At 46.7% G+C, this 27,715-nt stretch overlaps 1 protein-coding gene across 5 annotated transcripts in view; it reads right to left on the reverse strand.

The window, feature by feature from the left end:
- DOCK10 (dedicator of cytokinesis 10) overlaps positions 1-27,715 on the reverse strand; it is a 2,208,289-nt gene that overhangs the window by 1,243,383 nt on the left and 937,191 nt on the right. For all 5 annotated transcript variants that reach the window (XM_069618176.1, XM_069618179.1, XM_069618177.1 and 2 more), the window contains exon 11: positions 20,460-20,615. In XM_069618176.1, coding sequence (XP_069474277.1) covers positions 20,460-20,615 — 156 coding nt within the window. The remainder of the gene's footprint in view (positions 1-20,459; positions 20,616-27,715) is intronic.

Genomic DNA, 27,715 nt, shown 5'->3' on the forward strand with positions numbered 1-27,715 from the left:
CCTGACCCTCTTTCCCCACTGGGGTTGCGGATGCCTGTGTAAGCCCCGAACTTGCAGGCGCCAAAACCCTAGAGGGGGTGGTTGGTTCGTACCACTCCTGAGCCTGGACTTCAGAAGGCCATGACAATGATGTCCAAGTTTGTTTGGATTGTGCATGTGTTCATGCAGGTTGTACATTTTCGTGCATTCCCTAGTTTCATGTTTCATTCCTACTCCCCTCACCTGCCACGCATTCCAGTCATCCAGTGTGTCTACACCTGTCCCGACTGCATATCCCTGAACCTCATTCCCCACCAGGATCTCAGGAGCCTGTGTGAGTTTGACCTTGCAGGCCCCCGGGACATGGTGTGGGTGGTTGTTTCATGAGACTCCGGCGCCTGTACAGGGGACCTGTGACAGTACACATCCATTCATGGTGCATCATCCTATGTTATGTTATGTTATTTTGCACTTATATAGCGCCTTATATACCATTGGTATGGTCTGAAGGCGCTGGTAGGTTGAACGCCCTTGGGAACCGAAGTTCATATCAGTAGAGAGAGTAGAGAGAGTCAAAAAGGTGCGTGTGAGCACCGGGTATGTGTACAGCTCGTGCAGTATCGGTGTAATAGCTGCTTTCTAGCGGTAGGTGTGGTGGTTGAGAGGTCAGGGGTATGTGTTCGTTCTGGCAGGATTTATCCAGATCGGATGTGGCTGCGTTAGGCCTGAGGAGAACGCCTCGCTGGGGGTGCGTAACCAGCAGTGATTACTTAGAGTGATGTGGGGTGAGCGGCAAATGTTGATATGAGAACAGTTATACCGAATGGTGTCATAGTATCTCTGTGTTCTATTTGAGTGGTGATGTAAGGAGAGAGTAAGCGTGTTGGTGAGATATGATGGGTTACATGGGGTACACTTCTATATTCAACTTTCCACGGGAGGCTCTTGGGCGTACTTCTTAATTCACAGAGAGGCTACAGGGCACACTTCTAAATTCAGCGGGGTTGTTGGGCACATTTCTAGAATCACAGAGAGACTATTGGACACACATCTAAATTCAATTTTCTAAATGTACTTCTAAAATTAAACTTTCCACAGACAGGCTATTGGGCACACTTTTGTATGGGGTATGTCATGTACCACACATGTCTCACATCCTGTCGTGACATTGTTTTGCTGTGCTACCTTGGTTGTTGCATCATTGTGGTAGTACTTGGCCTTTGAGACGTACTGCTACGTCAAGTCATCTAATGGAGGGTGTTTGGGTTCCTTGTCATGCCTTGGATTATGTGATTATGGAAATGAGTGTGGATTCTGAGGGTTCAGGCATCTCTTTACACACAAGGTGGGAGATGGACACGAAGGGTAAAGGTGATCCTGTGGCCAGGTGGGAATGAGGGTTGGAGGCTCCATGACCCAGGTGCAGTTGTTCAGTGGGCATGGTCATTTGCGAGGGGGGGGGGTTGTTGTTGATAGTTGCGTTGCCCTGCAGTGTGATGGGAACTCTGACATTGTAATGTTGTTGTCCTATGTACATGTTGTGTTCTGCTGATCAATGCCTGTTCATGTGTTGTGTTTTCCTTTCAGGTGCGAGGGGATAGTAGTGGTTTGACATGCTGGGGTGTACACATGGTGGATGTTCACATGTGATGTGTAGGGAACACTGATGGTCACTTGAGTGCACATGCATATGTGGAGTGCATGTCCTTGCAGAACCACACACTTGCACTCGGATGCACTCCATGTACTCCCCCCCCTTGCATATCCACGTGTACACTGTTTGCCTTCTGGTGCCCACTGTGTCCCGGCAGCACATGTTCTGTGACCGATTATGGTTCCAGTACATGCCTAATTTGATGTTTGATGTAGTCTGTCACTTAGATGTGATGCTCAGGGTGTGCATCACACGCAATGGCTGTTCACTGTGCTGTGCGCTGAGCAGTGTGATGCAGGAGTAGGACACTGCACACATGAGCTGCAGTGCTGATTTTGCAATGCATAATGTGCATATAGACAGGCATTCATTGTGATGTTACGTCTACGACTGTTGTAATGCATTTGGAATGGACGTATTTTGGGTGGGACTTTTTGTTGGTCTGTCATTTCATCGGATTCCGGGTCAGGCATCATTGTCCGATGCCACTGTACATTTAGGACATGGCAATGTGTACCTTATCGTTACTGGGTCGGTGTATGGGTATTGCCTGCCATGTCATGTTGATGTTTGGGAGGGTTTGACTGACATGACAGTGATGGCCATGGCCTGTTTTGCAGGTGTGTGTGATGCACACCTTGCATGTCCAGGTCATCCGCTTCTCAGAGCAACTAGCTGGGGGTAGGTTTCTCTCCGCAGCAGGGCCCTCCCCCTCGAACAGACTTCCTGCCTGACTTGAACTTGAGGGGAACCATCTCCAGTTCTGGAAGCACCTCAAGACCTTCCTCTTTGCTTCTGCTTACTCTCTGCCTCTCCCTTGCAGAATTCTTCACTGGAACTGCACAGGAGCTGCAACTGGGACACTCTCACCAACCTCGGTCCCTGGGCCAGCCACTGTCCACTTGCACTGCCACCCTGGCAACCCCTGCACTGCGGGACTGTCTCTCTATCCCTACAGCCCTCCCTTCACAGCACTTGTCTGCACTTACCTTTGCAGTTGCCACCAGGCGACCTATGTATTATTTTTTGGGCCTACTTCCCCTGTACTGGACTCCCCCCCACCCTTCCCCTTGCACTTTTCCCTTCCCCCTACCCCTGCACTTGCACAATCTCAATGACACCTGGCCTAGTAGTACCGTTCTCTGTGTTCCCTTGTTCCCCCCCACTGCCTCATTGTGCCTTGGAATACTTGTGTATGGCTCATGTCATGTCACATGTCATATGTGTGCATTTTGGTTGCACAGGATAGCTTGTGTTTAAGTAGCTAGGGATGCAGACGATGTGGCACTTCCATGGCAACTATCTCAGGGTGGTAGGGTTGTGACAGTTGACTGTCACTTTGTCATCATCGATTGTCACCTGGTATGTGCCAGGCCTGTGTGCACTCCGCAGGGGTGGGAGTTTAGGTGAAAAATGTGGCCACAAGCTGGGTCCGGGCTACCTCGCCACGTGCCCTGTCCCCTCCCATGGGCAGCGCCTGTGCCTGTGGTTGGGGATGTGGGGGCACCACCATGTCCACCGGGACGCCCTGCCGTGTTGCAACATTGTGCAGGACACATGCTGCCACAAAGATCCTGCACACAACTGCTGGTGCATATAGTAGTTGCCCACCAGAGCGGTCAAGGGAGCGGAAACGTGACTTGAGCACTCCGAATGTGCGCTCCACTATGCCCCTGGTTGCAATATGGGCAGCGTTGTATCTTACCTGGGGTGGTGTGGTGGGGTTCCGGATTGGCGTCATCATGTGGTTGCTCAGAGGGTAGGCACTGTCCCCTGGGGAGGTGATAATTGTTGGGATTATTAGGGTTGGTATATTTGTCTGTGTGTGACTTGCATGCATGTGCAAGGGCATTTGTACTCACCTAGGAGCCATGTGTCGCCATGCTGCCCAGCTTCCAGGGCCCGGCTCAGGGCGGACATTCTGTATATGAAACTGTCATGGGTGGAGCCAGGGTAGTTTGCATAGACAGAGGTGATGATTCCCTTTGCATCGCATACCACCTGTACATTGATGGAATGCCAGTGCTTGCGGTTTCGGTAGATGTGCTCAGTGGCCCTAGGTGGACGTAGGGCCACTTGGGTGCAATCTATGGCACCGAGCACTTTGGGGAAGTGTGCCACCCTGAAAAAATCCAGGACAACGGCCTGCCTTTCTGCGGGTGTTCTGGGCATGTATATGTGCCTGCGGACTGAGGGGCGCGCTGTCATGATTGCCAGTACCTGGTGTAGGCAGCGTGACTGCGTGGCCTGTGAGACCCCCCCCACTATGGCAGTGGTCCGCTGAAACGACCCAGTGGCCAAAAAATGCAAGACATTGAGCAGCTTCTCCAAGGGGCTCAATGCTTGGGAGCAAAGGGTGGGGGATGTGAGGTCATCTTCCCACTCCCTGACCAGGTCTAGGATGATATGGGGTGGAAACCTATACCTGCCGTAGACCTGGTCGTCAGGCATCCCAAAAAGGCTTGTCCGTGGTGCAAAAATGCGTGCCCTGGCTATTCTCCTCCTCCTGCGGTGTCCCACAATCAGTGCAGCGACAAATGGGGCATTCATCGTCGCTGTATATACGCGTTTGTTGTTTGCGCGCACTTTTATGCTGTGCGCGGGCGCGGGACGCCTCCGTGTGGGCGGACTCGTTGGTTTCCCGTATTCGGGTGTCATCGCGTCTGATCGGAGGGGAGCGAGCGTACACGCGATTGGCCTGGGTACGTGTGTTTCGGGGTGCGCGGGTAGTTCCACACGCGATTGGCCTGGGTACGTGTGTTTTGGGGTGCGTGGGTAGTTCCACACGCCATTGGCCTGGGTACGTGTGTTTTGGGGTGCGCGGGTAGTTCCACACGCCATTGGCCTGGGTACGTGTGTTCCGGGGTCCCGTGAACTTTCACACGCGATTGGTTGGAATCCACGTGTGTACTGTCATCACGTGCAATGAGGGATACTCCCTCGCACGTCACGTCACAGACGCGCTCACGCACTGAGGGCCTTTGGTCCAATGAAAATGCGTATGCGTGCAGACGCGCTTACGCGCTAAGGGCCTTTCCTCGAATTACACGCTGACGTGCAGAATTTTCACGTGCCAAATCACTCCGTATCAAGCTGGCCACGCGTAAGCACACGGAAGACCACGCTCCTGCCCAGAAGGCCGAACTACTGCCCCCCAGAGCCCCGAGCACGCTCCCACCTGCCATCTGCTGCTGCCTGACTGCCTGCTGCCCACGTGCCCTGCCATTTGCTGCCTGCACATCAGCCAGGGGTGCTGTTGGTGTGACCACCCCTGCTGGAACCAAAGACTCCCGACTGGGATTCCATCGCTCCACAGCCCAGCCCCAGGACCCAGTCGCCCACCCACTCCTGCCTCTGGGGTTGTCATGTCGGGGCAAACTCCATCTGTGACCACTGACAACCCCCGGCCAGAGAGGCAGAGGGGCACCAGCTTCAGTGCCACCGAAGTTGGTGTCCTGGTGGAGCAAGTCCTGGGGCAGTATGATGCCCTCTTCGGAAGTTCCCGCGCCGACAAGGAAGGACGGACTCGGATCTGGACTGACATCGTGACTGCCATCAACGCGGAGGGGGTGGCAGTCCGCGACTTCCAACATGTCAAGAAGTGCTGGGAGGACTTCAGGTCCAGGACCCTGAACAAGGCCCGGCGCCTCTTGAAGGCAGCGGATGCCAAGGGGCGCCGGGGCCACTTGTCGGAAGAACAGATGAGGGTCCTGGAACGCATATCCCCAGCGCTCCACGTCCAGGTCCTTGAGAGGCAGACCCGTCTGGAGTCGAGCGGTGAGTGTACATGCATCCTGATTGTGAGCAGTGCGTGTGGTGATTGTTCATTAGTGTGCAGGTTGCACATCTGTTTGTATGGGGTCGAGTATGGGTGCGGGTGTACAGGGCCGTGGGGCTGACACATGCGAGGGCTGTAATGTGTGAGACATGGATGGTGCCTGTGTGTGTGAGCTTGCATGCCAAATGCAGTTGTGTGGGCACACAAGTTTGTATGAATGTGTATGTGAGTAGACATGTCCGTGATGTCACGCATGTATGTTGTTTTCAGCTGCATGTATCAGCGCTGTGTACATGTGCATGTGTGTGTATTTGACAAGGGTGCAACAGTGATGCAACATGGATGCATGTGACAGCTTTAAGTGGAAGCCTGATGGGCAGATGTGACATGGATGCCCGTCTGAACACTGCGACACTTGGCAGTGGTGTACACATGCATGCAAGTGTGGTGGTGTGTGTACATGTGTGGTGCACTTCCTGTGTTGCATGTGATGTCTGGCTCACCTTTGGCTGCTGATGCTGTTGTATGTGTATGGATGATGTTGGCAGTTGCAATATGGCTGTGGTATGGCTCGTGTGTGCAAGTTGTAATGACATGTGTGTTGGGGATTGTGATGACATGTCTGAGGTTTGCCAATGCCACTCATGTACAACTGTCATGTGTCTATGTGTCCATTGTACAGTGCCCTGATGCGTGTGTTTTGTTTCTCCCTGTCTGCAGCGTCAACTGATGAAGAGGGCGGAGAAGGTGCTGTGGAGCACAGCGGCGGGGATCCCACCGCCAGCCGGAGACACAAGGCCCGGCTCCCCTCCCATGTTGTCATCTCATCGGGGAGTGAGGAGTCCGGTGCCGCGTCCCAGGCCGCAGCTGCCGGGGGGAGGTCCAAGAGGCGGAGGTTGCAGTTGGACTCCTCGGCAGCAGAAGGGGCAGCTGGGACCCCACAGGGCCCAACGGGGGAAGATGGCACAGAGTCATCCAGGTTGGTGGGGGGTTTGGTGGAGGAGGAGGCCGTGCAAGCACCGGAGACGGGGTCTGGGGGTGGGGATCCCACTGGTGCTAGTGGTGCAGTGCAGGACCAGGGACAGGAGGCAGCACAGGCCGCCGCGGAGGTGCCTGTGTGCAATCCTGTCCCTGATCCTGTCCCTGCATCATCTTGCACCAGCAGGGATGCCCATGTCCAGACCAGTTTTCAGGCAGGGGATGAGCTGACGTCAACTGGCCTTCCTCTGCCTGCGGACGTGGCTATCCAGGCCCGGGTTGAGCCTGTCCTGGCTGGTGTGGCGTTGCGTCAACGGGCCATGCGAGGTGACCTGCAGTCTTTTCATGAAGAGACTGCAGGTCATCTCGAATGGCCCGTTGACCACGTCAGCCTGCTGGGACAGGTCACCCAGGCCGGATTCCTCCGTCTGATGGGGCTTGCCACGACCCCCTCCTCAGCTGGACCCCCTACGCGCCAGTCGTCCTCTGTGCCATCTTCCCACCCATCAGTCACCTGGGTGCCCTGTGGAGCTGCCTCTGACGGTGCGGCCAGGCTGGTGGAGGAGGCATCCCTGCCACAGTCGGGAGTCGGACGTCCAGCAGGGGTGGCCACGTCAACGACTGCACCCCAGCCGGCGGAGGATGTGCAGGCAGCAGGAGGCAGTGCAGGGGCAGAGGCACAGCAGCAGCAGCACCATGGTGGGAGCCATGAAGGCTCGGGGCCTTCGACATCGGAGGGGCAGGCATCGGCCGGAGGGCAGGAGGACCCAGGACAAAAAGTGTCTTCCGTGTGGCAGCGGTTGGGCCACGCCATAGATGCGGAGCGGCAGCGGGCGGAAGAGGCACGGCTCTCAATGGTCAGGGCAGAGAACTCCATGCAGAGGGCCCTGAGGCGGGTCGAGTGCCTCGAGGCAATCCGCAGGGCTTTGGAGGTGGACACGTCGACCGCCCTGCGGACCCTCGGGGCCATGGAGGAGGACCGCCTCCGGGACATTGAGGAGGAGTTCGATGATGCCCTGGCCCGGCACATCCAGAAGTGAGCCGTGGAACTAGCCCGCTGCCCTTGTACATAGTTATGTAGGTAGTGTTAGGTTTCATTTTTGTTTTTATTTCATTTGGACCTTTTGGACATTGGCCACATTTTTGTATATAGTTTTTTTAATTAGTTAGTGTAGTTGGATAGGTTTCCTTTATTTTGTTGGGATAATGGACCCTGGCTTCTTGCATTGTACATAGTTGTGGACTTGTACATACTTTCTTTTTTAACATTCTCCATGGATCAATGGCTTATTATTTTTATTTCCCATTGGATTTTGTTTGGTGGACATTGACTTTGTACTACATTACTTTGGATTTCTATATTCTTTATTTTTTTAAGTTTTGAACGGACATGCTTCTTTTCATTTTTTCCATTCACATTTCTGTTTCTTCATTTTTGTTTCTATTCATCTTTCCTTTAATACATTATTTTTTTGTTGAACTTCAATGTGTGGTATCTCATTGTTTTCATGCATTTCATGTTATGTGTTTTGAGAATCACTGACACCCATTGGGTGTATGTGAGGGACATGTGTGTGTTTTGGAACTTGCAATTGGTGTTCTGTGATGTAATTGCAAAATATGAGTGGGTGGATGCAATACTCGGGTGGGTGTTTTGCATTTGGGGGCTGACCATAGAGACCAGGGATCTGGACTGTGATGACATGTTGGGTGGGGAACATGAGTTGGACATGGGTGGGGGCCTGCTGGCAGGTGCCCCACAGTGCTGGGGGGTGGGGGGGTGGGGAACATGAGTTGTACATGGGTGGGGGCCTGCTGGCAGGTGCCCCACAGTGCTGGGGGGTGGGGGTGGTGGGAGACATGAGTTGGACATGGGTGGGGGCCTGCTGGCAGGTGCCCCACAGTGCTGGGGGGTGGGAGACATGAGTTAGACATGGGTGGGGGCCTGCTGGCAGGTGCCCCACAGTGCTGGGGGGTGGGGGTGCTGGGAGACATGAGTTGGACATGGTGGGGGCCTGCTGGCAGGTGCCCCACAGTGCTGGGGGGTGGGGGTGGTGGGAGACATGAGTTGGACATGGGTTGGGGCCTGCTGGCAGGTGCCCCACAGTGCTGGGGGGTGGGGGTGGTGGGGAACATGAGTTGGACATGGGTGGGGGCCTGCTGGCAGGTGCCCCACAGTGCTGGGGGGTGGGAGACATGAGTTGGACATGGGTGGGGGCCTGCTGGCAGGTGCCCCACAGTGCTGGGGGGTGGGGGTGCTGGGAGACATGAGTTGGACATGGGTGGGGGCCTGCTGGCAGGTGCCCCACAGTGCTGGGGGGTGGGGGTGGTGGGAGACATGAGTTGGACATGGGTTGGGGCCTGCTGGCAGGTGCCCCACAGTGCTGGGGGGTGGGGGTGGTGGGGAACATGAGTTGGACATGGGTGGGGGCCTGCTGGCAGGTGCCCCACAGTGCTGGGGGGTGGGAGACATGAGTTGGACATGGGTGGGGGCCTGCTGGCAGGTGCCCCACAGTGCTGGGGGGTGGGGGTGCTGGGAGACATGAGTTGGACATGGGTGGGGGCCTGCTGGCAGGTGCCCCACAGTGCTGGGGGGTGGGAGACATGAGTTGGACATGGGTGGGGGCCTGCTGGCAGGTGCCCCACAGTGCTGGGGGGTGGGGGTGCAAGGGGACATGTGGCTTGGCTGGGGGGCATGGCCATGGTGGATGGGCTGCCTGCGGGACATGACATGGGGTGCAGGGTAGTCCCCTGTGGTGTGGGATGCCTGCAGAGGTCGTGGAGGGGGTAGAGGGGAGACCTGGGAGGACCCACACTGCCAATTCACGTCTTGAACTTCCCGCACACCCACGTAATACACTACCCCACTCGCACAGGCCCTTTCGCGTGTGGAACCACCCGCGAGCCCCTGAAATCCACGTACCCAGGCCAATCGCGTGTAGACTTTCTCGCGCACCCCTGAAATCCACGTACCCAGGCCAATTGTGTGTACACTTTCTCGCGCACCCCTGAAATCCACGTACCCAGGCCAATCGCGTGTAGACTTTCTCGCGCACCCCTACAATCCACGTACCCAGGCCAATCGCGTGTAGACTTTCTCGCGCACCCCTGCAATCCACGTACCCAGGCCAATCGCGTGTAGAATTTCTCGCGCACCCCTGAAATCCACGTACCCAGCCCAATCGCGTGTAGATTTTCTCGCGCACCCCTGAAATCCACGTACCCAGGCCAATCGCGTGCAGAATTTCTCGCGCACCCCTGAAATCCACGTACCCAGGCCAATCGCGTGTGGATTTTCTCGCGCACCCCTGTAATACACGTACCCAGGCCTATCGCGTGTGGGGACACCCGCACACCCCTGAAATCCACGTACCCAGGCCAATCGCGTGTAGAATTTCTCGCGCACCCCTGAAATCCACGTACCCAGGCCAATCGCGTGTAGAATTTCTCGCGCACCCCTGAAATCCACGTACCCAGCCCAATCGCGTGTAGATTTTCTCGCGCACCCCTGAAATCCACGTACCCAGGCCAATCGCGTGTAGAATTTCTCGCGCACCCCTGAAATCCACGTACCCAGGCCAATCGCGTGTAGAATTTCTCGCGCACCCCTGAAATCCACGTACCCAGGCCAATCGCGTGTGGATTTTCTCGCGCACCCCTGTAATACACGTACCCAGGCCTATCGCGTGTGGGGACACCCGCACACCCCTGAAATACACGCTCCCCGCTCTGCATTTGCTGCTGCCCTTTGCGCTGGATTGGGGATTTTGATGGCTTTTCCCTGCGTAAGGGGCGTTCTTGGGGCGTAACTGACGCTGCTGCAGGGTCGCTGCGCCACTCTGCGCCACGGCTGGTTGTGGATGTTGGAATCCATGAATACGCTGTGCGCCTGAATGTGTTTCGGCGCACGCGGCTGGCGCAGACTACCGCACGCGCATACTGTGCGCCAGCCGCGTGCGCCACTTGTGCGCCGAATTCTATGAATTGGCCCCCAAATGTCCAGCAAACTCCACCATTATAGCATCATTTGATGTATTCAGTTTTTATTTGAAAGACCTGTGATACATTCTCTTTACATGCTCATACTCATTATCTTTTGTCCTTCAATTGGAAAATTGTATTTGAACATGTCATAAAGGCATGTATTTAGCTGTGAATAAGCCCTCGACTAGTAATTATGATCTAATGGGTCTAAAATATGTCTTTCCATGGTAATGTCTTGTATGGGTCTGTAGCATTAATGGGAATTGTATCTTCAGCATCACAAGAATGTTTTGAATTCAGAGACATGCTCTGTGTTTATGTAGCTGCAAACATATTAATAAGCTATAGATTTTAATGTCCTTTTAATGTCCTTCGTATATACACATAACTCACGTCATTCCACTGGATTCAAATCTAGTCTTAGTTTTTACATTTTACAAGAATTAGAGCTGATAATGCATTTAATTATCTGTCACTTAATAAAAGCCCATTGTTTCTAAGACTGCAGAGATTGACATGTTTTGGTGTGGTCTTTTTATGAACAGAAAACATCTACTTTGATAGATATTCTCTGATACAACATATTCATTAAAATAGACTGCTTTCATGATGATGACAGGCATTGGATGAGTGTTACTGCTCTGTGGGAGCAGGGTCTGTTCAAGGGCTCTGCCATCAAGAATGCCCTGTACTGACTTATGTGAATTAATCAAGTTTATTCAGAACACAATATTCTGTCCAATTTACAACACTAGGAGAGCACATAATAATCACCATATGGCACATTTTAAAATCAATAAAAGGACTCACTACTATTACTCTTCATTAAAATCAGCAGTCCTATACCAGTCACACATAATGTGGACTAAAACTAGTAAAACATGCAGTGTTACTGGCAGGATGTGAGGCAGTTGGCCCAGTGTCACTTACTACTTATCAGGACCTATGATTCTGTCCGGTCTGTATCTTCACTCTGCTTTTAGCAGTTTTGTTCTAATGATCAATTCGATTTTAAAGAAACTTAATAATGATGGAACTGATTGTATCAAATTATTCAGGCAGACAAAACTAACTATGGCAACAAACGGGCCCCCACCACAAAAATGTGTGGCTTGTAAAGTGAAGTGAACACTGAGCCAGCAACTCCTTGCTGGTTTTCCAGGAGCACTAACCTGCTCACATTTTCATTTACGGCACGCTCCACTTCTTTCTACGCTTCATTCTGCGCTTGCTCTTCACTCTTTGCACTGCACTAGACTAGAGCCAAAGGAATTCAAACAGGGGAACGGAGGTTGAGGAAGAGGAGCTGTAGAAGCATGCTTCACCCATGGTCCAACAGCAGGGAAACAGCAAGCCCACCAGCCACTCCACAGCACTCTGCAGTACTCCGAGCTTTTCAGCCTTAGTACGCCATGGCGTGGCATCAGGGCGTACTCCTCCTCTCTCCACCTACATCATGGCAACAGCCTGGCCACCAGCTACTCCACAGCACTCTGCTGTGCTTGGAGCTTTTTAGGTTTAGTACACTGCGGCTTGCCGTCAAGGTGAACAACTCCTCTCCAGCTACAGCATGGCAACAACTTGGCCACCAGCCGCTCCACAGTACTCTGCTTTGTTCTGAGCTTTTCAGGTTCAGTACAATGCAGCTCAGTGTCAGGTTGGACTACTCCTCCTTCCCACCTGCAGCAGGCCAACAACCCGTCCACCAGTGACCCCACAGCACCCCTAACTTATTTACCAACTTATTTACCCTGATCTCCTCTTGAAAATACAAGTCCAGTGAATTTAGCGGGGAAAAAATGAGTAGCTTGCATTTATCTATATATTCTTGCTATTTTAAAACAAAAATAATTCTACTCGTCATGCACCCAGCTGTATCAATTAACCTCAGTTAATGGCTTAGGCTTACTGGTTGATAATGGGGCCAGTCACAAGAAGACTCTGACTTGCATTCCTGGTATCAAGACCGCTTTGCATAAAGATAGGATTTAACTGTAACCAGAGTTAAAACTAAGTTGACGATTGTGCAAAAGGAAGACCCTCTTTGTTCAATTATTTTCTGGTAATGAACATTTAATTAAATGTAGGAGTAGCAACAAATGTAACTCCTTTTATCAGCCAACTTCTAATACACATTCTGAGATGAGATAAAATAAGAACATGGGTATATAAACACACACTTTTTTGCAATAGCTATTTTCACTTGGAAAAACCCTTGTTGGGTTTAACATTAATAAACAACACTGGTCTTCAAACCTTGTGGCTGTCCCCCCTGAGGGACCCGAAAGATGACCAGGGGGAGGGTATGTGAGATGATCTTCCAAAGGGGAGTACAGTGACTGTTTGTAATAGAAAATATAAGCAGATATGGCAAATGGGGTGGCAGAGCAACAGTATTTTTACTCAAAGGGGCTCAGCATAAAAAGATTGAATACAACTGGTTTACATGCTATTTAAATGCATACCTATTCATAATGCACATTGTTTAATGAAATGTGTTACATTTAGTCAAATAATTGCTAACAGTCTGCGTACTCAGTATGGGAGGTACTCTCATCCTCTATCTTGCTCCATCTTTACAAGACTCCTCTGCTGACTTAAAGTGGTCTTAAGGGCTCCAATTCCTTTTTCTTAAAGCATTGTAAAGAGGACAAGTGAAGAGGAAGTGTTTTAGAGTTTCTTCTGCAGTTACACAAAAAGGACACATAGAGAAAGATCCCCTGTACCATTTGGCTGTAACGGATGCTAGAGGCAGATTTCCAAGATGCATTTTTGCATAAAGAGTTTGCTTGATAGGGTTGGATATCACAGTTAAATATTCTTCCACCATATACATGCTCTTATACAATAGATATTCATATTCTGTAGACAAATCGAAGGTACTTTGGTATGTGTTCACCCCCAAACTCTTCAGCCGGACATCTGAGAAACAGTCTACACAATTTGTTCAAAACTAAACTAAAAACCTATCTCCTCACCTCCAAGATACCCTCTTAACCTACCTCTAATCTGCCTTCTAGATAAAAATGTTCCCCTTGCCTCTAACCTGCCTATGTCCTTCACTTTCTCTTCCTCAACTCTAACACTCCTTCCATCATGGTAACATCCCTAACACAGTTGGCTGTACCACCTACCTGCACTTAAAAATATCTAATGTTGGTTGTCCTTAATCTATATAGGTCCACCCATGTATTGTCCCTGGTGACTGTACCATTTACTCCCCTCCACAACCTAGTCAGAATGTCACTCAAACTCACTTCACTGTAAGTAGCCCACTACTTCCCATCAGATCTGATTTCTTATCTATTGTACATTCATTTGTGATCAAAAGAGCATTGTTCCCCCTGTATATATATAAATGTACGTCTCCTATTGATGTTTACCCCATCAAATCCTTCCTCCACATCCTCCTGATTTGTGCCAACCTCCTACTCATTTCCTTATTCTACCTACTCCCGATGATAATAATTTTTGTCTTAATTCCTTCTGATACCTCTTAATCCTTCTCTAGATTTAAACATCCCTTCCGAGGTTCTCACCCTACAAACTCCTCCTAATCCCCAATCTCTTCCTCCTGCTTCTCTCTAGACTTCTCTGGTCATCCAATCTACCTCTTCTTGCTAGGGCAGTGTACAACATATCTCACACATTTATGGAGAGTAATACTTTTTTTTACAATTGGAAACCATAGTTTACTAAAAGAAAAATCCTGAAATTGAGTTTTCTGCTCCTCATAGTCGAATAGAAAGGTGGTTAATTTCTCCCTTTCAATCCCAAGAAAGTAATGTCAATTTTAAATAATCAATGTGACTTTCCCAAGTTACATTAAACAGAAATAGAAAGGCTCTGCCTTTAGTAGATACCTAATGCCAATTAAGGTTCCCTTACTGATTCTTTTAAATTTTTATTTTAGAATTCCATCTCTGTGGGATCCTACAATGCATTTAGGCATTTTTCCCTCCATAATAAAAGTTACCTGGTAGTGATTTCAGGATATTTAATTTGGAATACCTGAGGTAATTCCAAAAGCCTTGTCTCATCCTCTATCTTGCTCCATCTTTACAAGACTCCTCTGCTGACTTAAAGTGGTCTTAAGGGCTCCCATACATGTCTTCTCTTTCTTTCTCTATATTAGGCATGAGGGTTTTCTGAACCCTCCTTCTCTCTGACAGTATTCGGTATAAGGGTTTTTAGCACCCTTATTTCCTCTGCCATTCTAGGGTTTAACCTTTCTCTGCACCCTTTTCTCTGTGTCAGGCTCAGTCCTAAGGGTTTACCACACTCTTTTTCCTTTCCCAGTTTTGGGCTTTAGCTTCTAGACTGGTTGTTGGTTCTCAGGTAGTATAGCAGGTGTTAAGGTAACACTTTCAAACTCTGTGGAGTATGGAGGAGTTTGTCTAGTAACATGTAGTAGAGCAGAGGAAGCTGGACCACTTGATTCTTTTCAGAGCCCTATGAAGAGTTTCCTTATTTCCAAGACTCTGAGTGTCTCCCCACTGGGAGGACCTTCCCCTCTGATTGTGCCTACCCCATCACTGCCACACTCTCATTCCTTCTCCCAAAGTGGGTTCATCCCCTTCAGGTATTCTACTTGCCCTCTGCCTTGGGCCTAATCTATCTCTATGCACAATCCTGTTTGTATGTCACCATATTCCTCCTGTTTGTCTCCAACTTTCTCCTTGTCTTCCTGTACCACCATGTCCCGATGTTCAACACCCTTCTCCTTATCTTATTTCATATCTCCTGCTGATGCTCACCGACCTCCGCCTCAATTCTTTCTACCACCTCACCCTGATGTTTAACAAATGTGCCGTTCTGTCATGTCATCCTGTTGTTCACAAATTGATTCCTTTTTCCACCATCTTTTTCCGACATCTACCAACCTTTTAAATATGTTGATCAACCTCCCCAACTTCTTCTATCCTTTGTCCCATGATTCACCAACCTCATCCTTATGTTACTTTCTCAACCTCAGCATCATCTATAACTCTTCTCTCACCTTCTGTACGTTCATCTCTAAAACTGCAACAGTGACTCTCGACAAGATGATTAACTTCACTACCAGGACTCTCTTTAACCGCCTTCACGTCACACCTATTTCCTTGTACCGTCAAGAGGCTGGATGGCTAATGATTTAAATGTCTTCTCCTGGTTCACAAATATATTAATGGTGAGGCACCACCATGTCTATCCTTCTCTGTCCAACTCTATAAGCCTTCCGGTAATCTCTGTTATGCCTCCCTGTGCATCCTTTCACTTCCGATCTTTCCCTTCTTCTTGCTCCATGTGCATGGAATTCTTCTTTCTTTACCACTTTATTTAAAAATAATGTTCATAGAAGTTACATAATAATTTACACATGGTTAAAATGAAGTCAAAAGGGTTCAAACTAGTTAAAGTCCCACATAAAAAAGAAAAACAACAATACAAAAATCATAGTATCATAAGGTTATTGCACAAATCTCAAAGACCAAACTCTTTTTCTGCAAGCACATTTTAGGAAGGTAGAAGCAGAAAAGGTTACATCAATAGTTTTTTGCCTCTTTACATAAAGATTCACCACTAATCATTGACCTGGCACCCAAGTTATATATGCATGCCTTCAATTCCTTTTTCTTAAAGCATCGTAAAGAGGACAAGTGAAGAGGAAGTGTTTTAGAGTTTCTTCTGCAGTTACACAAAAAGGACACATAGAGAAAGATCCCCTGTACCATTCGGCTGTAACGGATGCTAGAAGCAGATTTCCAAGATGCATTTTTGCATAAAGAGTTTGCTTGATAGGGTCGGATATCACAGCTAAATATTCTTCCACCATATACATGCTCTTATACAATAGATATTCATATTCTGTAGACAAATCAAAGGTACTTTGATATGTGTTCACCCCCAAACTCTTCAGCCGGACATCTGAGAAACAGTCTACACAATTTGTTCAAAACTAAACTAAAAACCTACCTCCTCACCTCAAAGATACCCTCTTAACCTACCTCTAATCTGCCTTCTAGATAAAAATGTTCCCCTTGCCTCTAACCTGCCTCTGTCCTTCACTTTCTCTTCCTCAACTCTAACACTCCTTCCATCATGGTAACATCCCTAACACAGTTGGCTGTACCACCTACCTGCACTTAAAAATATCTAATGTTGGTTGTCCTTAATCTATATAGGTCCACCCATGTATTGTCCCTGGTGACTGTACCATTTACTCCCCTCCACAACCTAGTCAGAATGTCACTCAAACTCACTTCACTGTAAGTAGCCCACTACTTCCCATCAGATCTGATTTCTTATCTATTGTACATTCATTTGTGATCAAAAGAGCATTGTTCCCCCTGTATATATATAAATGTACGTCTCCTATTGATGTTTACCCCATCAAATCCTTCCTCCACATCCTCCTGATTTGTGCCAACCTCCTACTCATTTCCTTATTCTATCTACTCCCGATGATAATCATTTTTGTCTTAATTCCTTCTGATACCTCTTAATCCTTCTCTAGATTTAAACATCCCTTCCGAGGTTCTCACCCTACAAACTCCTCCTAATCCCCAATCTCTTCCTCCTGCTTCTCTCTAGACTTCTCTGGTCATCCAATCTACCTCTTCTTGCTAACCATCTCCATACTTTAAGTAGCAGCTCCTTCACCAAACACCCACACTGAATGACTGTTGTCAGATTTTATATAGCTCTGTAACACCTTCTACTGGGCCAGAATCCCTGTAAGGGTCCCCACAAGTGATGGCACATGGTTGAGGGGCCATGATTGTTTGGGATCAATAAATTCACCTGGTCTACTTATGGACTGGGGAGATGGACCAAATCTTTAAATGGATAGCCTACCTTCTTGTGTTATATGCATGCTTTTTCTGTAGTGTGCAGAGAGTTCAGGGAACTGTGGTATGCTGCTTTACTATGGTTGTATTTTAGAAGGCTAGTATGAATGGGGTAAGTGGTTTAACATCTCTTGCTTTTCCTGTGTTTACCCCACCCTCGATTGCTATCTGCATTGTCGGAGCACTTCACAATCCTATGTGAACTTCACGATCCTGATCACACAAAAATGTGCAAAGGTCCCCTGATGCCTTTTGTTCCCTCATAGTAGTTCTATCCTTTCGGTACCTCATGATACCCTGGCCTCTTAAAAGGGCACTGTTGCAAGTATACTACATCATGAAAACTGTGGTGCACTGCATGCAATGCTGACAGGTTTGCAGGTAATGGGTGAGATGCTCATCTTTCATGAACTAAGCAACCTTAAACAAACAAAAAAACACCTGTGAATGTCTTGCTATTCCCATGACTGTTACTTGCCCTATGGAGGGGGCTACACAGAGGTAACATAGGGATCCTCCCCTTACCAACCCACTGGCCCATCATTCTCTAGTTTGGGGAGGTACACAGCCACCCCCTGTCACTCTACTTGATATCCCCATTATCAGCGAGGGATGGGATGGGATTTATAAAGCTGAAACCTAGCTGGGAAACATGAAAGTGCTGTCCATAAGGGATGCACCCTTAGGGATACAGGTGGGGGAACATGTAGCAGAGGTAGCTGGTATTTAGAGGTGTAATACGGGAGATATGAAGTTCCTTATGGGGAGATATAGGTTTGTGTGACATGATCAGTGATTGACAAGATGTTTCTTTGCAATGTAGAGTCTTCAGTTATGGGGGCGGGGGGTTCTGTCAGATCTGCTCTGAGAACTTTTTCCAGAATCAGTGTGTATAGCAGTAAAAGGTTGGCTTTCCAATTCCTTCCCTTTTGCAGTTCTCGGTTTCCAGTCATGTGATACCATGACTACTGGTGGCGTGTAGGCCTATAGAGATTCACTTCTCATCCAGGTAGAGATTTCACAACCTGCTCAGGCCCGGCCACTTTCAGGCTGAATCCAAGCAACCATCTGCCACCCCTTGATGATTGTTTATCACCCCTCTCCTGAGTCTGTTGTGGTTTAGACGGAACCTTCAAGCTCAATTTAAGGACTCCCATTTAACCTATTCACTGCTTGTGTGGAAGAAAAATTGAATTGTATGCAATGAAGGTTGAAGTATGTACACAGAAATGTGACTGACATTGAATAAAAATGAACAATAAGAAAAGATGCTGATTTGAGAGAAGTAGGACTTCTATTCAGTGCATTGGCCTGGTATAGAGGGTATCCATTTTAATCATACATTCTTGCTGCCAGAACACAAGTCGAAACTCCAACTCACACGCTAAAATTCAGTAAAATCAGCATGCATTTTGTAACCCTTACCTTAACAGGAGGATGTTTGTTTGAAGATTGTGTACTGTTAATTTCTGTGCTCACCCGCATTGCTGCTATTAAAGATTTACTAAAATGACTTCAATTGATATTTGAGTCCAGAATTAAGTTTCCTCTACACATTTGTTGTCTCACATCACATTCATTTAACACATTCTGGGTGTCATTTTACAATGAGCAGAGTGCAAAAAGAAAGCCCAACAGCAAGTTTCAATGCTTGTATGGCTTCATTTGTGCCTGCGGTCATTTTCGTGCACTTCCCTATGATTTTCTCCTCCACAACATTTTTCATCCAGGCATAACACAAAAGGATTCCTATGGAGTCCAACTCAGATTAGCACCTACTAATCAGCAGACAGATTCCAAAGGAACAATAAATAAAAAACGCAGTTGGGCTACTAACAAATATATACATTATTAATAATGATTTCTTAATCTTCATGTGGTTTGTTCAACAGGTCCCAGAATCTTTCATAAGCTACTACTCCTACCATCTATGTAGAAAACATTGCTCCTATTTCATACATTTCATCACCATTAAAAACCAATTAGCATTTGTCGCTGCAAGATGAATGCGGGATGAATACAATGCAAATTATGCAGGCATTTACCTGCCACATCCATGGCAGAACACTGGGAATTTTTTCCTTAAATTAATAGTTTGACATATGGAAAAATCTTCCAGCGAGTGATGCATGCAAAATTGAATGCCCAGCCTGTATTAAGAAACAGATAGCAAAGAACGCATTGTTGAGAATGGGATCCCTTCTATGAAACTGAACAAGATGTCCTGTCCTGATTAAGAGCGTACACAGGATGAATATGTGGGACGCACCATATGCTTTGTATCCTTTGAAAAGGCTGAAACACGGTGTGCCGAAAGATTGAGATGTGGTTTGATGGCACAGTAGACATTGAGTTAAGACATTTGACCACATCACAATGAATGAGACTGTGATGTTGCACGGATAGACTGGATTGTCAAAACCATCATATGTTGGAGACACATCTGGAAACTAAAAGATCCAAAGGTTGTCTTTCTCCTATCCACTTTGTAAATGATGATGAAATACAATGTTGTCTTTTTCCATATTTACTAACCCGCAAGCACTTTATTGAAGCTACGGTTGACTTTCAATGGTGATGCATTGTATTACTGGAATACAAGCAATGGTTTGTACGTATAATCTGGGATCTATTGAACAAACCACATGAAGATTGAAAAATCACTGTTACTAATATTTGCAATATTTGTGGGTAGCCCAACTGAGGTTTTTATTTATTGTCAATACATACACGGTGTGGAAGGGCTGATATTCCAGGAATACCCCAATCATGTGAAGATTCCATAAGAATCCATTAGTAAAGGCTGATAGCAAAGTTTAAGCTCAGGCAGTGTTTACTTTTTTACAAAGCAGAGAATAAAACTGAAAATAAAAGCCAATGTCGCCTGGTTTAACTCTTCAGTTTTGCCTTATGCTTCATAAATGCTTATGAGGCATAAGCATAGTGGGTGTCCCTTTCATACAATTAGCATTTTATTCAAATGACACTGTCTGTGTTTTTCTATGAAGCGCATACAGTCCCTCGCTTTTCTATGTAAGCTGCAAAACAAATTCTCTTCAAGATACTAGCAAAATGAACAAACAAAAACAAATGAAATGTTTTTTTCTGCAAACCTCAAATCATTATGTGGCACAGTTATATCGCCCTCCTACACAAGAGATGAATCCTCTAGTTACATATTAAACAGATTGTGTAATATTGACTATACTAGAGAACTATGCAAGGGGTGTGGAAAGCATTGTTCCTGTACACTTACATTAGTAACAGGTTCATTTTCATTTTCGTTTATACAAGCTTGGAGATTTAAATTGAGAGATTTGCAAGATATGAGTATCCTCTTAGTGGTCTTCTCTTCAAATGGCTTAACGTGCACATCCATTTTCAAGATATCTGATTTCGGAGGTTTTGTTGCCTGGATAAAAAAGGAAAACAAATGATGTCAATACGAAAGTTTTCTTAATTTGCATTGTTTGCCTGTAGATTCATTTTAGCATAACGGAACGCTACCATTTCATGCTCTAGATATGTGTGCCTTTTGCTATTCTTTGCGCTGTGCATGGACAAGGCAATCATATATTTGCATGTGCACTTGCAATTCACATTCCGTTAACATATACATAATGCCTGAATAAACACATTATGACATTAAGCAAACTAGGCAAGCTTTTTCCGTGCCTGTTCTTGCTCATAGTTTCAAAAAAATGGGATGCAGCTTTTCCCCTGAAATTTGACTTTGCTTGAGCTCATTCAACAAATATAAGTACATAAGTGGCACTTGCTGATTTATTTTTACAACTAATCATTTGTTTATATAACATATAATGGTGGGGCTCAACACACCTTGCATCAAAGACATTTAATAACTGTAAGAACCAAAGGAAACACACACATAGGAGGAGCAGTGATATAGTGAGGTTACATATCCAATTCAAGGAAAACACTTTAGGTTCAGGGACCATAAGGTGAGAACTTAACGCAACAAAACCCTGGAACTCAGCCAAAACGCCTCCTTACCTTTGCGCCCCTGTTGCGCAGCCTGTGCCCACAATGATGACATCACAGATCACATCACTGATGACATCAATAATTACATTACAACCTTAACTGCCATTGATAAGTGTGCATGGCCAAATATATTTTAACACATGAATGGGTACTACTCATGGCCTTCAGTGGTGGACAGTGGTCACAACATTCACCTATGTGCACATAATATTTAAAAACACTAACAGGCTGCCAACCATATATTTTGGCCTTTACTAGTGGATACAGCTTTCAACCGTGTCCACTGTATATTATATACACTGATCGTGCACTAGCCATGGACTTTAGCAAAATACTGGCCAGTGGCCACAATCTTTGGCTGTGCCCACTATATATTCTAACATATAAATGGGCTGCTAGTCATGGCCTTTGACCTTGGTCAGTTTGTACATCTTTTGGCCATTTCCACTGTATATTTGAAATCAATAAAATGCAATAAGCGATGGACTTCAGCCGTGCCCAGTGTATATTATATAGCCTAACCAGCCATAGTCTAACACAATACTAGCCAGTGGCCAGGCCTTTGGCTGTGCCGACTGTATTTTCTAACATATTAATGGGCTCTAGCTATGGCCTTTAGTCATGGCCACTGACTACAGCTTTCAACGTTGACCACTGCATATTTTAAAACCGTGATGGGCTACAAGGCATGGCTTTTAACCATGCACATTGGTATTTTTTTAACCGACCACTAGCTATGGCCTTTGGTACTGGCCAGTGACCCCAGCCTTTGTCATGGCCAAATCCACAGCCTAAATTGTTATTAAGGTAATAAAACTTTTCATGAGCTAACTTATAAATGATGTTATGTCTAATTCCATTATTGAGGTAATCAGCTATATTCAATGTAATTAGTGTTGCCACCATTGAAGACATCAGTGATGCGATTTGTAATGTCATCAGTGTTCTCTTACAACATGTCATCAGTGATATGATCTGTGATGTCATCATTGTGGTCATAGGCTGTGCAAGTTGAGGTGGCGTTAGCTGAATTCCAGGCATTTTGTTGGGTCAAGTTCTCCCCTTAACGTCCCTACAACTAAAGTTTTTTCCTTGAATTTCAAGGGTTTTGTTATTCCATAGATTTTTAGAACACTTCCAGACCACTAGCATGGTCTTCAGCCATGGCCATTGGGCATGGCCTTTGGCCGTGCCCATTGTCCATTTTAAAATGCTACCAGACCACTAGGCATGATTGCAGGCTTTGAGAACTCACAATGTTTTTAGGCAATGTGCAGTAAGACAACATTATTTGCCATGGACCACACACTTTGGTTAAGCAGCATGCGCCAAGCGGTACATCCAGTTTCAGCACCCTCATTTTGCTGCGTGCCGATTTGGCACGGCCATTGGGCTGCAGTGCCCATGTCGGCGCACCTTTTCCAGCACGAAACCCATTTTGGTGCTGTTATATTGGCATGAAGGATGTTTGGATGCGGCCGCCCTCATGCCAAATAAGATCACAGGACTGACAAGCAACAAACCTCACCACCCCCAAATTGCATTGCTTTTCTTTTCATTAAATTAAATTAGTTACATTTAAAAAAACGTACAGCCTTGAACTTTGGTCTGCCAGAGTTCAAGGGCCAGCATTTAACCACTAGGCCACAATGGATTGCTGCTTCACAGTGCATACATTTCATACTTGGCATATCATTTAACCCTATAAGTCCCATGGGTTTTCCCTCTTAGTGCCAAGGCCTTTTTGGTGATTTCGGTATGTCGCCATTCAATGCCTTGTAACTTTTTTGTTACATGAGATATCTCGGACAAATTTGGGCCCTTTTTCTCCCACATGTAGGCGGTGGTAACCTAGGTTGCTGTAGGGGGGTGAGAGAAAATAAACAAAAAGGGGGAACATTTTGAGTTTAAAAAAAAATCCAATAAAATGATGTACAAAGAAGCCTGTGGTTTTTTCCTTGTAAGAGCTGGGAACAAATGGTTTGCTTTGCTGTATTCCCCAATTTCCTGCCTTTCAAGAACAGGTTGAGTGGCAACGAAAAAAATATATATTTTGATGTGGTTATCAACCCTTTTGTGAGAAGTAGGCGATTTTGGCCATTTTTGCCAATTGGACATGCGTGGACGGAAAGGAAGAAAAGAGTAGGAAAGCCGAATTGGAGGACAGAAAGGCATATATATCTGAAAAGTAGACAAAATTCCAAGTTTAGGAAGGGGTGATTTGCGCAGGTCAGGCAACAACTAGGTAGGGGAATATTCCATAATTTGGGGAAAAAGCAGGAAAATGACTGAAGAAAAAGGTATGTGGTGGACATGGTTGGCTTGGTACGGCAATGGCTTCTATGAATTTTGAGAAAAACAATGTTCCGCTACATTCCCCCCGACTCTTGGAGTTAGGAAATCACACATTTATTGTAGTGTTTCACAAAACAAGGCATACCACAAGCCAAAAACTGAGCCATGGTACACAGGAGTTTTATACTTACGGCCTGAACAGACGTACTTAGCATGTGTAAATCAGGAAAACAAATGTGGTGAGGAACAGCAAGCATACATTTTTTGAAAGAGCACAGGCAGAACTTTTCAAGGGTAGGTGACTTGTGCAAGTTACAAAAGTGTATGGTGCCTAAAGCAGCGAGTAAACACGACAAATGTCATACCTTCCCACATTTCCACAGGTGTCTCAATGAAAACAGTACCTCACATGTGTGGGTGCACCTACCTGGGTGCCAAGGGGAAAGCCGAAAACGTGGATAACTCTAAGTTTTTTCCGACAGCTGAATTTCAGGATTTTTTGAGAGGCGCTAACCACACAGATATTGGGCTTAGGGTGTGCAAGCCACCAATGAAAACAAGGAACCCCATGCATTTCCAAAAAGAGGACACCTGTGGGAATCCACAGAGGTCTGAAATTTGCACAAATCGGCCCAGAATGTATTACCCAGAAACCCCCAAAATTTGGCAAAAAAACCCCAATTTCCGCACATTTCACTCGGCTCACCCACCGAAACACGCTGCCAACAGCACATGGCCTACCTTCCCGCGTTCCCACAGGTTTCCCGACAAAAACGGTACCTCACATGTGTGGGTGCACCTACCTGGGCACCAAGGGGAAAGCGCCTATACACAAGTGTTTCAAGGCGCAACGAGGCAAGGGAGGGGGAACAGAGGGAAGACAGACAAAAATCTTACTAGTCCAGGTGTGATTTAGATCACGCAAATGCATGGGAAGGGGGAAAGGGAAAAGTGCAGGGGGATGGGGAGGGGAAAGTGCAGTACATGGCATAATAGAATAAATAAGTTAAATAAAAAACGTCCAGATGGTAGCAAGTGCAAAGCAAATGCAGACATAAGTTCTGGTAGGGGGAGTGTAGGGATACAGAAAACAGTCCCCAGGTGTAGAGGTTGCCAGGAAGGCAGTGCAGGCATGCAACTGGCAGGGCCTGGGCCCGAGATCAGAGGTGTGGCTAGGTAACCAGTGCAGTCTCAGTATCAGCCAGGAGTTCAGCAGGGGAGAGGGGGAGAGAAAGCAAAAGCAAAGAGGAAAGTTTTAAGGTGCTTCTGGAACCGGAGATGGTTCTCCTCAAGTTGCCGGGAAGCAGTGAGGCTGTTCCAGAGTGAGGCCCCATCCGAAGAGAGAGATCTACCACCAACACGTTGCTTGGAGAAGCAAATGACCCTGAGGGAGTTGGAGGCAGATGAGCGAAGAGCTCGAAAAGGAACATATTTAGGAAGAGATATATTGAGGCCCCAGGCCCCAGAAGGCCTTGTGGACGATGCAGAGGGTTTTGAACTTAATCGTCGCAGCCACTGGGAGCCAGTTCAGAGATTTCAGTCCTGGAGAGATACGAAACCTGGGCTTGAGGCCAAGGATAAATCCCATAGTCCTGTTCTGGATGAGTTGCAGAGGGCGGAGAGTAGAAGCAGGCAGATTTAGAAAGAGGCTGTTGCAATAGTCCAGCCTAGAGAGAACCAGAGCTCTAGAGACAGTGAGCTTCAGGGGGAAGGAGAGGAAATTAAGAATATCTCTGAGGCGGTGTAGCTGGTAGTGTGACTTCTTAGAGAGGTCAGAGATGTGAGTAGTGTAGGAGAGTGTGGAGTCAAAGTTGACCCCAAGGTTTTTTAGCATTGCAGGTGGGAGCAGGAAGAGGGCCAAAAGAGGCCGGCCAGAGAGTGGCAGTTGCGGCCTAGACACCATTCTAGTGTTGTTACGCATACTGTGTTTAGCATCTCTAATAACCTGATCATATTTGTTTTTAGTTTTATCACTCATCATAACTAACTTAATCAGGCATTTTCCAGTCTTAGTAGCCAGATTTTTAAACCATCTTTCGATTTCATTGCCACTGAGAGCATGAAGTGAGTCGATCTCAGAAATGTCTAACTCATCAACCAAATTCCCAATCTTACACAAATTCGTCCTAGTCCATTTAATGGTGTTCCTGCTGAATTAGTCGAGAGTCCAGAACATGCCAATTGATCAGCACAAGTTTTTTTGATTATCCCCTATATCACGCAATGAGATTACATTATTTGCCAGGGATCACCCACTTTCGTTAATCAGCGTGCTACAAACCCCTTGTTTTATGGCTGGTCTATTGGTGCCTGTTGTGATAAATTGCACAAACCTAAATAACCTCATTTAAGCAGCACAGAAAAGGGTACAAAAATATCAGCTGCAAGATTAACATATGCCCAGGTACTTTTGCCCCCATAGCCAATATCAATATGAATATACGCACAGTAAATGACCATATATTTTAAAATTAAATATACAAATGTAGTTCAATTGACCTTCTCCTTAGAAGAAAGTGCGCAAGACAAAATAGCAGTGGACTTTAAAAAAATGTAATGAACACCTGAAAAATAACTTGAGAGAGGAAATCTTTGAATAAATATGCTGGCAAAATATAAAAGGTGATCACCTTTTAAACCCAGTAATATGTAGTGAAATATTTAAAGGAAAACAAAATCCCAATACAAAAGAGGCGCTTCTGGTGTTGTGGATAAGTGTCTGCACTGGGAACATAACCTGAGTACAATCCTGATATCCAAATACATGAGCAAGCTTATCAACCTCAAAAACCCAATGGTTTTCATCCACCCTCCGAAGAAGAAGTTACGCTGTAATCCCACATATGTCCTTTACTGGTGCCCTGAAAAGCATCCACAATCAGGGGAGAATAATTGTACCAGGGTCCAGGATTACAGACTCTCTTGCCACATTGTGGGCAATTACTCATGACTTAATTGCCCTCTCATCATAACGTCTCCTCACCCTCATGTCTGGCTTTCAACAATACTCTGGTCTATAAAGATAACTTGAAAAGTACACATTCCAAAGTGTCACTTAAATATATAAATCCTTATTGAATTACGTTTGGCAAAAAGTGTACAATTGTGCCATTATTCCCCTCTCTTTACTAGCAGACTACAAATACCCGAATGAAATTCAGCAAAAGGTAAAACATCGTCTCAATGCAATACTTTCAGGGAATGACAGTAGCACGGTTTAACAAAAAAATCTGAATGCCCATTCGGTTGCCAATCCATGCAGTAACTCGGGACTGACCTTGCATAGGTCTGAAGCGGGACTGACCCAGCTTAGCTTCAAAGCAAAGAAAGAGCTGGGCCATTTTTCTAAGTGGCCTTGTAACTTTGGCTCATTTATTGGGCAACATGGCCGAGGAGGCTGTCCCTGTCCTCACTTTCAAACTAAGCAAGATCTCTCTTGTTTATTGGATGGATTGGAGGCCTGGATGGCAATCGTGTTTGGCCATGGCCAGAGCGTTTTCACCCACAATGTCATTATAACTGTAAAAATATCTTTAAAATAAAGAAAACTGTAACCATGGGTACTGAAGTACACATAACCTCGGCTATCCATAGTCCTTCATAGCCACGAACATAGCTGCGAATACCGGAAAACCGGCTGAAATAAATGCTTTCCTACACCTCCCGCCCCCTCCAAGTGCTCCCTCATCTGTGCCAGCTCCCCCTACTGCCAATATTGCCTCCTCCCCTTCGCCGCCCTTTCCCTTTCCTCCCACAACACACACTGTTTCTGTGACGCAGTTTGCTTTGAGATGTCGGCTATTTGCGACGATAGCCGAGGCTACAGAAAGCTTTGTGTTGCAAACTCGTTCTCTAGACCCCCTCCAACCCCTAGATTGTACTGATGCCCTCTAGCCACCCCTGCACCTCTAGCATGATGGTATTTGCATGTTTTTGACCTGCAAATAGCTTTTTTCCTGCGTTTCATTTTCCCATATCCTCGACTGTAACCTTGAACATCTTGCATCGTGAGAAAAACAAGATGGTGGCTGTTTCATTTCTATGACCATTTTCATTTCTATAATCATTTCTATGACCATTAGTAGCCACTCGCTAGGTAAGGCATCCACTGGGCTCTCCACCAATAGCGGTTTGCGCTATTGACTTAATCTAACTCTGAATCCACATACATAGGGCTCTCACTATTCCCCCATCTTGCCGACAGTAATTTAC

Source organism: Ambystoma mexicanum, chromosome 10 (genome assembly GCF_040938575.1).
Source record: "Ambystoma mexicanum isolate Mex_15411 chromosome 10, UKY_AmexF1_1, whole genome shotgun sequence".
Lineage (NCBI taxonomy): Eukaryota > Metazoa > Chordata > Amphibia > Caudata > Ambystomatidae > Ambystoma > Ambystoma mexicanum.